This window comes from Sander lucioperca, chromosome 17 (assembly GCF_008315115.2).
Source record: "Sander lucioperca isolate FBNREF2018 chromosome 17, SLUC_FBN_1.2, whole genome shotgun sequence".
In the NCBI taxonomy this organism is placed as follows: Eukaryota; Metazoa; Chordata; class Actinopteri; order Perciformes; family Percidae; genus Sander; species Sander lucioperca.
This window is the reverse complement of record NC_050189.1, coordinates 9,215,458-9,229,861: the sequence shown is the minus strand read 5'-3', so window position 1 is coordinate 9,229,861 and position 14,404 is coordinate 9,215,458. Positions and strand designations below refer to the sequence as shown.

The following is a 14,404-nucleotide window of genomic DNA, read 5'->3' as shown; positions in this document are numbered from 1 at the left end:
CAGGTGCAGCAACATCATCATTACATCCACGTAGTCACTACCAGCCTGCCAGTAGCTAATTATTATTTTCATAATCAATTTCTGTTAATTGGCCAATAAATTGAAACAAAACTATAGTTAGGTCTATAAAATTGTGAATAAAAAACATCAGAAATAGCTCAAGAAATAGTTGTCTTCAGTTGCAATTTTTGTCTGACTAACAGTGCAAAACACAAAAGGTATTCAATTTACAATATGAAAACAAAGCAGCAAATCGTCTTTTAGGAGCCAGAAGTTGTATTTCTATGGCAAGAACCAAAGAATGTTTTGGTTTTTGATACTTAGACCTATCCTAAAGCTACTTCTATATATCCCCCCCCCCCCCCCCAAAAAAAAATATCTTAATTGCTTACCTTTGATAACTGCACGACGCTCGTAGTCCAATGGTTCAGGGTGTGTCAGCAACAATGATGCCAGTGTTTAGAAGAACCTTTACGCTACCGCTCTGCAAAAATGGAGTCAACTTTGGAGAATGGACGGAAAGGTGAACATCCGGGAACCGCTCCGCTCTACCGTTATTGATGCTGCCTGTGAAAACCCAACGTAGGAAAACATTTAGTAACGTTATTCCAGTCCTTCAACAAGTGATGAAAAGTCCTTTTTCTGTGATAAGTTCACAAACCGCGATGCACATTACTGTACTGCGTCCTCCACAGCTGGCGGTGGTGGTAGTGCATGGGCGATTCCGGGCTGGCTACTAGGAGGGCCCATAGACAGCTAGGGCCAGGCTAACGTTAATTGGCAGCCATGTTTGTCCACGTTAGCTGACGTTACTTCGGAAGAAAAGCGCGGGAGCATTTCTATCTTTGAGAGAGAGTGACGGCAGAATTTGAACTCCTCTTCTTTTCCTCCGGACATCATTTAGTTACAACCTTAATGAAAGTGTTTCCATATCAACGTGTGCTCCATTAGAAGCAGCTAAGATAGCTTTAAGCTAGTGTTCGTCTCAACACCACTGAGTGAGGGATTGACCACCTGACCACAGGCAGGTGAACGGCCTTTGACGTCACCTGACCCTCCTTCACTGAGCCCCGCCCCTTAGTTACTGTTGTTATGCGTGCAAAACGTTCCATTCATGGATGTACAATGGAACATAGGATTCTGTACAAAGATTCTCTTGTGTATATATAAAACTGTCACACGGTAAAATGAGTGAGCACAATAACCAGTTAAAATGCAATAAAAGTTATAATGCATATAAAGGTAACAATTACGGATTCAGATTTAGGAGCAATCTAGTCTCGCATTGCCAGGTTCTCCACTCCATAGCATTGTAGAGTAAAGTCTAGCTACACCACACATATACGTTATAGGATAGAAAAAAGAAAAGAAAAAAAAAAAACGCTCTGGGTTGTTTGCATTTCTTTAAACCAATCAGAATCGTCTTGCTAAGCTATGGATGCAGCGACGGTGGCTCTGCAAAATAGTATCGGAAAGGAACTTTTGGTGGAACATTTGTACAACGCAAAAGAAAACGCCACATAAAATATTACATGGAGTTAACTATTTACACAATACAGTAACTTGAGCTATTTAAATTAGCTGGATACATGGTTACACACATTGTAATTTCCCCTTGCAGGATTAATAAAGTATAAAAATAAAAAAATTTAAATAAAAAAATTAAAAAAATAACTAACTGTAATTTTCATTTTAAGTCATGGGAGGTTGTCAGTCGGGTACAGAGCTCACGTCAGCACGGGCTTTTATGACAACATAGCTGGCATCTAACGTTAGCTTCTCTGCTGCGCTGTGGAGTAATGTCTGGCTATGTGAGACTAGTGTCTAGCAACATTATTGGATGCTGCGTTCTCAACCTGGCAACCTCCGTGAACTTCGTGTCTGGATGGAGGGGCCGGGGAGACGACTCTCTCCAGTATTTTTTATTTGGACTGCAGTAACTATTTTAAACGCTAGCTGTCAGTATTACATATTGGACCTTTAAGACAAATATATAGAAAACACAAAATACAACATACATTCACACATACACACAGCACTCCATAGCCTAACTTCTCCAACACCAACTGCCCCCCCCCCCATAAAAAAGCAATAAATAAAAAACATAATTATATGCATGTATAAGTAAAGTAAGTACTATAAGTACATACACAATAAGTTTGCATACATCCAAATTGTGCTGCTATTTACAGTACTGTATATGCATTATTAGGCACCAACACATTAAGGAGGAGAAAAGTAAGAAACTAAAACAAAAACATCAATCCTGTCATGTTGTCAAATGACATGACTGATACCAAGACAACTTGTTGAAGCCCTGACGCTGGTGGTAAACATTTTGGAAAAATTCTAACAATTGTAAGCAGAACAAAAAGAACTACACATTTCACTGTTGGAACTTAACAGTGCAACACCCAGCGGAAGGAAATAGTTGTCATCGTTACCTGCTACCTGCCTGAGCTAGTCCATCAGTAAAACGTCGAGCCACCTTAAATGTATTTAAACTACAATGTCTTCAGTTGAGCATCTGAGAGAGTTTGTCAACGAGCGAGTGGCTGCTGCTGCTGCTGAAGAAATATTCGGAGTTTTAAAAAACACAATTGTCCAGTACGAAGAAGTGATTGACCGTCAGCGCAGACTGCTGGATATCGTTTAGAAACCTGAAATAAAGTTATACCAGGTTATTGGTGTGTAAAACTTAAAGGTACACTGTGTAGTGTTTTAAGTATTTTATTAGCTAAAATCAATGTCTTCATTCATAAATATGTCCTCATTGGTGTAAAATGACCTCTGCCAATGATCTGACTTATCCTCGTAAGCGAAGAATTTCTTATCTGTATTTACATTGGACGGGCAAGTCCAAGGAGGCTTCCATGTCGTTCCGCCATTTTGAAAAACTATAATCGCTGAGAGGGACATAAAGCACTAGCAACGCTTTTTCGTTCAGAGCTAGCGTCACGTGACTGAAACCAGCTGAAACGGAGAAGGAGATCAGTGAGAGGCGCTTGTCACTGCCCCGGCAAATTTGAAAGCCTACACTGCACTTTAGTTCATAACGGAGGATCATACTTATGCCGAGCCACAGGAGAAGGAATCCTCGTCGCCAAAAAAGCGAAAAAGGGAATTAAAAAGGCAACGTGGCCGGCAAATTCAAACCACAAGGGTAAACATCGGGGTAGCCTTTCCCAGGTGGAAAGAGCTAATGAAGGAGAAAGACTTTCAAAGGGATGCTGAAGTTGCCGGCTTTCTTCTCGACAGGTAAGTCAGTGTTACGGTCTAAATTACAAGTGTAATTATTTATACATGCTCACACTAATGATTCACTGCAGTTTGCAGTTTGAAATAACGAACCTCATCACCCGAAAGAAAACTCCATGAATAGCTTCTTGGTACATAACAGCTACCGTAGTTGCAACACACATTTGAAAAAGCAAGGCGCTAGAGAGCACTATTCATTTGAATGCAAAATACAATTTCACCGCTAGATGGGAGAAATTCCTACACAGTGTACCTTTAATGATTTTAATACCACAAAACAGATAAGATGTGACGTTATATTAAATCAAAATGGTTTAACTGGTAGGCTATACTACTTTTTTCGCATGTCTGCATTTCTTTCATAACCACCATTTCATTCATTTATTTATTTATAGGGAAAACACAGCACATGAATTAACATTTGCTGGCTAATTTTCAACTGCAGTCCTTGGCGAGATATTTCAAAAACAAGTGAGGTGATGGTAAATGTACAGACAGAAGACAACAAGACACCATAAAAACAGCACAAAAAAAAAAAGCACTCTCAAGACAACGCACAAGCCATGCATAACATTACCATTTGTATATCATAACTATCGTAATGGCCACAGCTAATTTGGACTAATATTATCAGTAGGGGTGTAACCATACATCGATGTATAGATTCAATGATCAACGATGCAATATCCTTTTAAAGATGCGCCTTTATTTTTTAATTCCCATTTTATATTTTTTTATATATATATTTTTTGGGCTTTTTCTGTTGTTTATATTTAGTGTTCATTCTTTTTTTTTATAAGGAATAGTTTTTTTTTTTTTTTTTTTAAATGTATTGTCTGGAAGACAATACAAACTACTTACTACTGCCTCTGTAAATTACTCCCAGGGGGCACACCCATTTTATTGCTCAGGAAGGTTGATGTTACACCCTGAACACATTAGTATCATATTACTTTTTTATTCTCTGTCCCTCCAGAGCTCCCACAGCAGCAGGATCTCGCTGACCAGCAGCAGCTCTGTATCCAGGACAGAAACTCCAGTCTGAACCAAGAGGACCCAGAGCTTTCACAGATAAAAGAGTAACAGGAGGAATTATACACCAGTCAGGAGGAAGAGCAGGAGACCGATGCCTTTATGTTGACTCCTACCCATGAGGAAAGTAATCACAATGAACCAGAACCAAAAAGTGACCACCAACTCTTCTCTGACAACTCTCAAGTAGCTGATAGCCAAGATCATAAAGGAAGCAAGCATGTAGACTCAGGTTCAAGTAGAAATGCAGAGCCAGAACAAAACGAGAGACATCCCAAAAGCAATAGTGACGGTATCAATGTAAACGACCCTAACTTGTCAAAGATTCACTGGAATACTCATATACGTGAAACGTTTTTTGAATGTGACTTTTGTGGGAAAACTTTCAAGTTAAAGTGCCATTTGTATGAACACCTGAGAGTCCACACAGGTGAGAAGCCGTACTCCTGCGAAATGTGTGGAAAAGTTTTCAGACGCAGCACTGAATTGACAGTTCACATGAAATCCCACACAGGTCGGAACCCATATTCTTGTAACACGTGTGGAAAAGCTTTCGGATGTAATAGTAACTTGTTGGCCCATGTGAGGTCACATACGGGTGAGAGGCCGTTTAAATGCAAAACATGTGGGAGAGCTTTCAGACACAATAATAACTTGACAGCCCACATGAGAATCCACACAGGTGAGAAGCGATATTCTTGCAAAACGTGTGGATGAGATTTCGGATATAGTAGTCACTTGTTGACCCACATTAGGTCACACACAGGTGAGAGGCTGTTTACATGCAAAACATGTGGGAAAGGTTTCAAACGCAATGGTGACTTGACGGTCCACGTGAGAACTCACACAGGTGAGTAGCCGTACCTTTGCAAGACCTGCGGGAAGAAAATCATTAACATATCAAAATTGACATATGGGAGCTAATGTCTTTCTAAACTATATTTTTTAATAAACTGTACACTTACAATGTTCTCAGCCTTGTTTAGCGTTGAAATAAATCGACGGGTATTCTAGGCTCTGTATAAAACTGCAAATCAATCAAAAGCTTCTCCTTGGACGTGTGTGTGTGTATATATGTGTATATATATATATATATATATATATATATATATATATATATATATATATATATATATACACATACACACACACATACTGTACATATAAATATATATTTTTTATTTTCTTCTTTTACTTCTTAGGCAGTGGTCACATCTTTTTAATTGAACAAAAATCGGATCTTACAGAGATTTTTTTTAAAGATAATTTTTTGGGCATTTTCGGCCTTATTTTTGACAGGACAGCTGAAGACATGAAAGGGTAGAGAGAGGGGGGAATGACATACAGTAAAGAGCCGCAGGTCAGAGTCGAACCCGGGCCCGCTGCGTAGAGTAGTAAACCTCTATGTATCTCCACCAACTGAGCTACCCGGGCGCCCTAATTTGAGGTTTTAAAGTATTCAAAATCTATTTGAACTTTAGACATAAGACCAAATGACAAAAACATATAAATTGATAAAATGTCTCCCTGCAACAACTGTTACTACTGTTCAAAATGAAATGTTGGCAGAGGAAGTCTAGAACTAGAACCTCTTTCCAAATACACCACCATTTGTTGTTAATCTAATGTTTTGATAACGTAGCTGTTAAGCACTTTGAGACTGTAGCAGAAATGTAGTTTTATTTAATTATTTATAACATTTTAAAATTACACTTTAAACGTGGAAATGATCAGTCATTTGTGAAGTTTTTTTTACAGCGTTCAAACCTGTTTATTGACCCACTGATGTGTCTGCTCGTGGTTTTTAAAAAGCGACGCCAATGGAACACGGCCAGCATTTTACTTCAGAATACAAATCTGTAAAAACACACAGACAAACACACTTGGAAAAATGCAAAACACACACACACACACACACACACACACACACACACACACACACACACACACACACACACACACACACACACCTTAAATAGCAGCACACACACATAAGCAGAGACAAAACAAATGGAAATCAAACAATTACAAATACACAAATCACTGACATTAAAAAGGGTACCTCACATGTATTTACATATTAAAGAGGAGTTTCACTGAATCGGAGACCTCAAGATCACATATTTGAAGGGAAAAAATATGGGCTATCTGGTTGCATCAATTTAGTTTCCTCTACGGATTCCAAATATTACAATATTTAAAATATTTTAAGGAAAAGCAATTCTCAGTTTGGACCAATGTATGTTTCAGGTAGAGTGTTGACTGCCTCAGGAAAAACAATCTGAGAAGTTCTAAAAGGTCCTAAATAATAAATTAACCAAAAACAAATCATTTAAAAGTCCCAGTTTTCAGATAGAATGAATATGCCAGTAAATATAAGAGAGTTTTTAAAACAGCAAAAATGTGGACAAACATACAAATTCACATTATGGGGTAATACAGCATGGAAGCCCCACCGCAAATCTACATCTACATTCAAGTGACCGGAAAAGAAAACTGAATTCCCTTACAGATCTGAAGCTCTGAGGGTCAAGTTCTCCAAAATCATCTACGTACTGCAATCACAGGTTTCAGCTGGATGTCAGCATACAGCACTGTGAGACCCAACAGGCAGTCAACATTGTCACACAGAAGAGGAAGATTTTAGAGATCTGCAACTAATGATGCAGTTAATTATTTTATCTAATAATAAATCATTTAGTTCATAAAATTTAAAATGGTGAAAATCACATGTTCCTAGAGACCACTGTGACATGTTCAGATTGCTTCTTTTTGTCAGACCAACAGTCCAAAATAGAGTTTTGATTCTCTGCCCAAAGCCGATTGGCCCCTAGCAAAATTCCCCGGGGCTTGAATTGGGTCGGGTTTGCACAAATGTCACAATGTCTATTTATTTTTTTAGTTATAGTCTGTGTAATGTCATGGAGAATGTATGGTGTGTGTGTGTGTGTACCACTGAATGTGACTGCCATCTTCTGGATATCTATTTAACTTACACAAATAGATTAAAAAAAAGCAGTGTATATTCAGGTTTTTAAGCAGGCTCGGGCGAAAAAACTGCCACTGTGGCTCGGGCTCGGGGAGGGCTTGGACAGATCTATGCAGGGGCTCATGTAGGGTCACTGATATTTTTGGGCCTGATCACAGCTCTAGTCCAAAACCGAAAGATATTCCATTTATAACCATAGAAACCAGAGAAACACAGATGTAGGGTGAGTTTACTTGATTATCATGGAAAATGCAGAAAATAAACTACTGAAATTTTGAAAAGCGAGAGGACAAAGAGACCGCAAAGACAACGTAAAGTGAGTTACACCAAGCTTCTTAAGACACGGCGGCTTCATCTGTTGTAAATACTGTCGGTAAAGTGAAGGCTGTTACAACGTGGAAACTGCAGTGCACACAGAGCGTCACACACACAGCACACCTTTTTATTTACTTAAATCGCACAATTTTTGCAGTTATGTAATCGCACAGAGTGACGTCCCGATTATGCGTAATTTTTCCATTTACACTTTATTGTAGTGATGGCAACACCCTCCCAGATCTCAGCAGTTCACTTGGAGGGTGTGATGTCATCATAAATGATGAAGAGAAACGATTGCTAAAAGGGGTGCCTGCAAGTTCCATCGACATTAACCTAAATTTCAAAACACCCATGCCCAATAATCACAAAAATAAACCTTAAAAACTCTATAGTGTGGATAATTGGTTATAGATTTTCATGATATGGCTGATTTCTCACACACCAAGAAACGGCAACATGTTTCCGTCAGAAACTGAAATAAAAAAAACTTTTAAAACCGCGTAACAGTACAAGATCTCGTTTAGCAAAAATCAGCGACTTGAACCTCAGTTTGACAAAGACGTTTCGAGAAGCTGCAGACTGCTTTTCCCAAGCGTTTAGTTTTGAATAGGAGAGCTGATCCCGATCCAGGCAGGACCCAGGGCTCACAGCTCCGTCTTCTGCCCAGACAGAGGCATCTGTGGCTGGATCTCCTCGTCCGACGACACCCCTCCATCCGTCTTCTCCACCGGAGCTTTGCTCTTTTTCTTCTTCTTCACCTTCTTCTCCTTCTTCTTCTTGGTCGCCTTCTCTCCCTCCGAGCCGCCATCTCCTCCCTCTCCCTTCTTCCCTCCCTTCTTCTTTTTCTTCTTCTTCTTGTCCTCCGCAATGGCTGCCTGGTCTCCCTTCTTCTTTGGGGTCCAGTTCTCATTCAGACAGGCTGGACAGGGAAATGTGAGGAGAGAAGAGGGGAAAATAAATGGTGAAAGAAATAGATACAGACAAAAAATAATGTGTGTGTGTGTGTGTGTGTGTGTGTGTGTGTGTGTGTGTGTGTGTGTGTGTGTGTGTGTGTGTGTGTGTGTGTGTGTGTTTTACCTGCGTCTTGTCCTTTAAGAACGTGTTTCTCACACAAATGCTTGGTCAGGTCTTCCTCCTGGCTTCCTCTGTACCAGTCCTCAATCACGTCCTCATACTCCTCTATCATGACGTCGCACTGACACACACAAGTTCGTACAAGTTGTCAAATTGATATTATATATAAGCACAGTTTCCAAGGTTTTGTCAATTTTCTGTGATTCTGTGCAGAATTCACACCATAAAACCATGTTTTTTTTTTTTCTCAGTTGTTCAAAAATGCACAAAACAAAGAAATGAAAAAAACTTTTTTTTTTTAACAGATGTACAAAAAAAAAAAAACACCACATAAAGATTGTGTATTAGGTTCAACAGTTGAAAACTTGTTTGGATACATTTGTTCTGCCCAGTTTTTCGTTGTAATTGTTTTCTAAAGAACACAAAAAAAACCCTCTGATTTTCAAAAACTAAACATTAGAAGATTGATTTCATTGCATTCAGTGAATGGGAAAGCACCTGTTTTTTAAGGTCGGCCACTTCCGCTGAAGTCTCGTTCCACAGCTCAAAGGGAATATCCATCACCACGTTCACACCTTTATTCACCAAACCATGAAGCGTGGAAAAGGTCTCCGACATGCCCTGCAGACAGATAAGATAAGATTAACTTGATTGTTCCAACCCCCATGCTGCTGCCAGACACACAACATAATGTACATACATAGATGTTATTGAATGCAACAAGGTTCCTGAAACACTAATCCCTTAGTAAAAAAATTATTTAGTAGTAGTAAAACCAAAGAGATCCTCCCAGTCTGTCTTGACCTAGACATTAATTTATCTGCTATTAAAAAAGCTTAATTTTTAAATCTATTTAATCTACATCGAGGGAAACCTCCTCCTAGCAGTAGCTCATACTCGTCATGTAGAACATGGGACGGGTCATCGACTATCCTGTCTGCCTGTTTTAGAGGAGCCTGTTCGTAGATAGACGGAGAGACAGACAGTTAGGATAGTGCTGTCAAACAGGAAACAAACTTACCACCAGCTTCTACCACGAGGCACTTCATTTACTGGCAGCACTGGAGGGCTTTTACTTTACATACAAGCATGTGACAAACAAAGAAGCCGCCAAACTAACTAGGATAAAGATACAAAGTTAGTTTGGTGGCTAATTTGTGGAGATCACACAGACAGGTCTGCATCAAAAACGCTGCAAAATTGTGAAAATGTATCTAAATTCTTTAAACGGCTGACAGAAAAGGACAAAAACTCAAAGTGCTACACACGCTAAATACAGGTGTACTGTACTATTGGACATGGTGGTTTTGCAGGTGTTTGTTTTCATGTTTACTCGCGGTCACCTTCTGAATATAAATGTGGATGTTTTTGTTTTTTTGTCAGTTTACCAGTCTGAAACATTAAAAGCCAAATACAGTTGGAAAAAAACAGAGCGGATGAAGCTGGGGGGGGGAAGGGGGGGGGGGGGGGGGTTCTTGGCGGAAAACCAAAACAATGGCTGAAAGACACTTGAAAATGCTCCGTAATTCTCTGTGGGTTCACCGCTTCAAACACCCCCCTGTCACATTACAGGTCTGATCCAATGTTAATACTGTATCAAAATAATATTAACAGCTTTAACATTTGGGGATTGGGTTAGAAATGAAGGGTTCCCTCTCAAGTTACATCTATTAAAATAAGCCTAATTAAAGTGCAGCTTTGCCCAAGACATAACATCAAACTACACACACACACACACACACACACACACACACACACTGACCTTGGCAAAGCGGTTACTTCCACTTCTCTCCTTGTGTAGATTGTACTCTAACAGCCTCTGACACACATTTTCTACAACCTCGATGAATCTGAGGTCTCTGTGGAGAAAGAGAGAGAGAGAGAGAGAGAGAGAGAGAGAGAGAGAGAGAAAGAGAGAGAGGAACAGGGAGAAAAACAGAGAGAGAGAGAGAGAGAGAGAGCAAGAGATGGAGGGATGAAGAGAAGATTAACAGAGAGAGAGGGAGAGAGAAACAGAGAGAGAGAGAGAGAGAGAGAGAGAGAGAGAGAGAGGAACAGGGAGAAAGACACAGAGAGAGAGAGAGAGAGAGAGAGAGAGAGAGAGAGAGAGAGAGAGATATTTGAAAATGTTTTCAGACTTTTACTGACACCACGTGTGGATATTTCGTCTTTAGTCTGGGATTGGAGTCACAATACCTAATCCCATTCATTCACATCAGTGCTGTGTTTATATTTGACTGTTCCTTTTATTTTTAGAGCAGTGTCTGGTATACTTTGAGTGTAACTGTTTAAGGGATGACCGCAGTTTCCGTCTGCATCTCGTCGGGCTGAAGCAGCTACTAGTTTCAGAATGTATTTCTAGAGAAAGTGTTTTGGTTGAATGATGATCACAGTGAGAGACAGAACATGTGGTCTCAGAGATGCAACCCAACCCCACACCTGTAAAACACAGAATCTTGTATGTCAAGAAAGCATGTTTGGATTCCATATCATATATCCTATCCAGCAGTGCACTATAATGCTTTGTTTAATCACTTTTGGGAAGGGAGTCACTCTACAGAAAAAGCAGTTGACTATGTGCATCATTCACTTTTTTTTCTAAATTTAGAATTACATCATCAGGGTAAGGGATTTTAGACCAATTCAAACACTGAAACAAAACTAGAGCTGTAACAATTCAAAATGTTGCCGTACATTTAATTGTCTCAGAAATAATTGTGATTAACAATATAATTGTCTCAGTCAAATTAAAAACAATATGTATTGATTTATTACTTATTTAGACAAATTGAAGTTTTGAATGAATTCCAGGATACATCTTTTATAGATCCCTGTTATGTGACCCAGATAATGTAATAACACAGGTACACAGCCTATGAAGTAAACAAGGCCACTGTATTATCATAAAACATTTTTTTCTAACTGTATCCCCTCATGTCGTTTTTGTTGCTATGAACGTGTATAGGGTCAAGTGCCAGCAACTGGCAGTTGAAACAATAATACAAATATTTAGTCTGACCAATAATCACTTATGTCTAAACAAAATCAACAATTACCAGCCATACGCCTTAAGACCTTAGCTAATGTTAGCGGTTAAACAAACAAACAAGAACGTGATTACGTTAAAAAAATGGACAATTGGACAATTATGTAATAATCGTTACAGGCCTAACAACAACAACAAAACAAATGTGTCTGCTAGTAACTGAGACATTCTCATTATTTTTAAAAGTCCTGAATTTGAGTTCAAGCCTTTTCCGGTGCAAAGACAGCACTGCTCTGTTATCACACACCAGCTCCACTGCTTCCTCCTTCTATAATAAGTTCCACCAAAGGAACTGAACCTGACCAAGTTCCTGTCCCCTGCAGCCCGAGTGTGTGTGTGTGTGTGTGTGTGTGTGTGTGTGTGAGACAGAGATAATCCTCTCTTCCACAGAGGTTTTCCACCGCGAAACAAAGCTACACTTTGTTCTGCTTTGTCGACTGCAACACTTCATGTAGAGTCACAACATTAAAACACCACACACACACTTACGACTTGACATATTTGACTGGCGGCGCCCCCTTGCCGTCTATGAAGCGGTAGTTCGTGTCGATGACTTCCTTGGTCTTCCCCGTCTCATCGAACGCCGACTTCATCTCGATGCTGACAAACTTACAGACTGGAGAAGGAGACGGAGAGAGAGTGTTTTAGGGCTGGCCAATTAATCACATTTTATTTTCAATTACGATTTTGGATTATGAAAACGAGATCAAATTATTAATGTGCCGCATTCTGTTTCACAATGATGCTCTCGTTTTGTCTCTGTTGTAATAAATAAATCCAGTGCACTCAACAGCTTTCGCCCATTTACTGACTAGAATATGTTGACTATAGTTTACCATAAATGTTGAATATATGCTTGGAAGTTTTCAGTAGGTTGTGGAAGTGCACTTATGTTACAATATAATTCAATCTTATTTTTCATTATTTGTATGTTATTTATTTAAATATATATATTTCTTTTTTTTTTTTTAAACCTTTTTTGTTAAGTTAAAAAATGCATGATGTTTCCAAAGTCAAGGAGTAATCTCGTTAAATAATCGTGTTCTAATATATTGACCAAAATAACGAATACCTGATGGTGTGAGACTAATCTTTCATTTAAATTGAAGACCATTCTTATTCATGTTTTATTATTTACAATTTATGGAGTTAATTTGATTTCTTATTTGTTACAGATTTTGAAACTGTGTTCAACCTGCCTTGTTGTCTGTAAACTTTGTTTGACAATAAAGATGAAAACAAACAAAAAAGAGAAGGAAAGTTAAAAAAAAATAAATAAAGATTATAAATTATATAATCATTCAATTTTGACATTTTCCAGATCACAGCTAGCAATCTAATCTAAGCTCGAAGAAATACTTGAAGTGCTCATATTATGCTTTTTGGCTTTTCCCCTTTCCTTTATTGTGTTATATATCTTTTTGTGCACGTTATAATGCTCGTCTAGCTGCTAGCATGGCACGCCCTCATACTCTGCTTCTGACTGGCTAGTAGTCCTTACCTAGGTACTGCACATGTGTGACTCCCAACAAAGTTGTAACAGAAGTGAGATGTCTCACTCTGTAGCTAAAACAGAGAGCTCAACACACAGGGTGAAAAGAGGAGCTGCAGCAATGTGCAGTACAACAAATATATGGTGTTTTCTGAAAATTAAACCATGTAAACCTATTCTGGTGCAACCTCTAAATACAATTATGAACCTGAAAATGAGCATAATATGAGCACTTTAAAAGATGTCTTACTTAGATTTTTTCTTACTCAAAATCATGACATGTTACATTTTAACATTCGGTCTTGAGAAGCTATTTAGAGGAATCAGAATGAGATTTATTGCCAGAGTAAGTTTTCACTTGCGTGCATACAATAATATACAACATATGAAAATGGAAGAAACATCAGAGCAAAGTACTGCCGTGTGTGCAAAATATTAATCCGGATCTAGATCTACTAATATTATTCTGGCCAGAATGATTTAACTGAATGTAAACAGGGATTACAGTGATGTTTTTCTCAATGTGAGCCAGCAGACAGTAAAACTACAGTGGCAGTTATCCATCCTCACTCTGCTGTGGACACCCTGGATGTCCTCGGACCCTGTTTTGAGAACCGAACGAAGCTAACGGTCAGTTACCTTCACATTTGTTAGCAAGATTAACCCAGTCGTCATCCCCTCCAGTCTTAGCTGCTCCGACCGACAAAAACACCGAGAAAAACAAGTACGCCGCCAAAATCATCTCGTCGGATCCGTCTGACACTTTATCTACTCGTAAAAAGTGGGTTTGTACTTAAAAAGAAGCTTGAAAAGACCGTTATATTTCAGTTTCTACATCATATTCTGTCCCATCACAGCAGCTCGCAGCAGCTGCAACAAAATCGAGAAGTGATCACTTCCGTTTTGGGCGCAACACGACGCTCACCTTCGGGCCAATCAGAGAGGTAGAAGTGGCAGCAGCTGGACCAATGAGAAGCAGAGGAGGGCCAGAGAGAAGGATACAGAGAGAAGAGGTATCACTCTGCGCTTATTTTATGATAGGCTACAGCCAAACAGGAGGTGAAGCTATAGCCTACTTGAGTATTTCCCTTTTATGCTACTTCATACTTGTACATCTCGGAGGTAAATATTGTACTTTTTACTCCACTCCATTTGTCTGACAGCTTTATTTACTTTTCAGATGACAGTTTTTCAT

General features: G+C 39.1%; 1 protein-coding gene, 1 long non-coding RNA gene and 1 pseudogene across 3 annotated transcripts in view; 1 reads left to right on the top strand and 2 right to left on the bottom strand.

Annotated features, from left to right (window-relative positions):
* Nucleotides 1-1,018, bottom strand: part of LOC116053115 — a 41,451-nt gene extending 40,433 nt beyond the window's left edge. Inside the window, exons 1-2 of the long non-coding RNA XR_004895509.1 lie at nucleotides 662-1,018; nucleotides 393-567 (exon numbers count right to left, since the gene is read on the bottom strand). This is a non-coding gene — a long non-coding RNA (uncharacterized LOC116053115). The remainder of the gene's footprint in view (nucleotides 1-392; nucleotides 568-661) is intronic.
* Nucleotides 494-5,200, top strand: LOC116053114 (annotated as a pseudogene).
* An 836-nt stretch (nucleotides 5,201-6,036) lies between these two features.
* Nucleotides 6,037-14,125, bottom strand: cnpy3 (canopy FGF signaling regulator 3). 2 transcript variants are annotated; one of them, XM_035994155.1, is made up of 7 exons: nucleotides 13,849-14,125; nucleotides 12,207-12,333; nucleotides 10,434-10,530; nucleotides 9,170-9,292; nucleotides 8,675-8,792; nucleotides 8,231-8,516; nucleotides 6,037-7,352 (listed from the first exon to the last, which is right to left on the bottom strand). In XM_035994155.1, the coding sequence occupies exons 1-6, from the start codon at nucleotides 13,949-13,951 to the stop codon at nucleotides 8,242-8,244; spliced, it is 843 nt and encodes a 280-aa protein (XP_035850048.1). In that variant the 5' UTR covers nucleotides 13,952-14,125; the 3' UTR covers nucleotides 6,037-7,352; nucleotides 8,231-8,241. The 2 variants fall into 2 exon arrangements, with proteins under 2 accessions (XP_035850048.1, XP_031159898.1); XM_031304038.2 differs by having other exon boundaries at nucleotides 6,037-8,516.
* Between the last annotated feature and the right edge of the window lie 279 nt (nucleotides 14,126-14,404).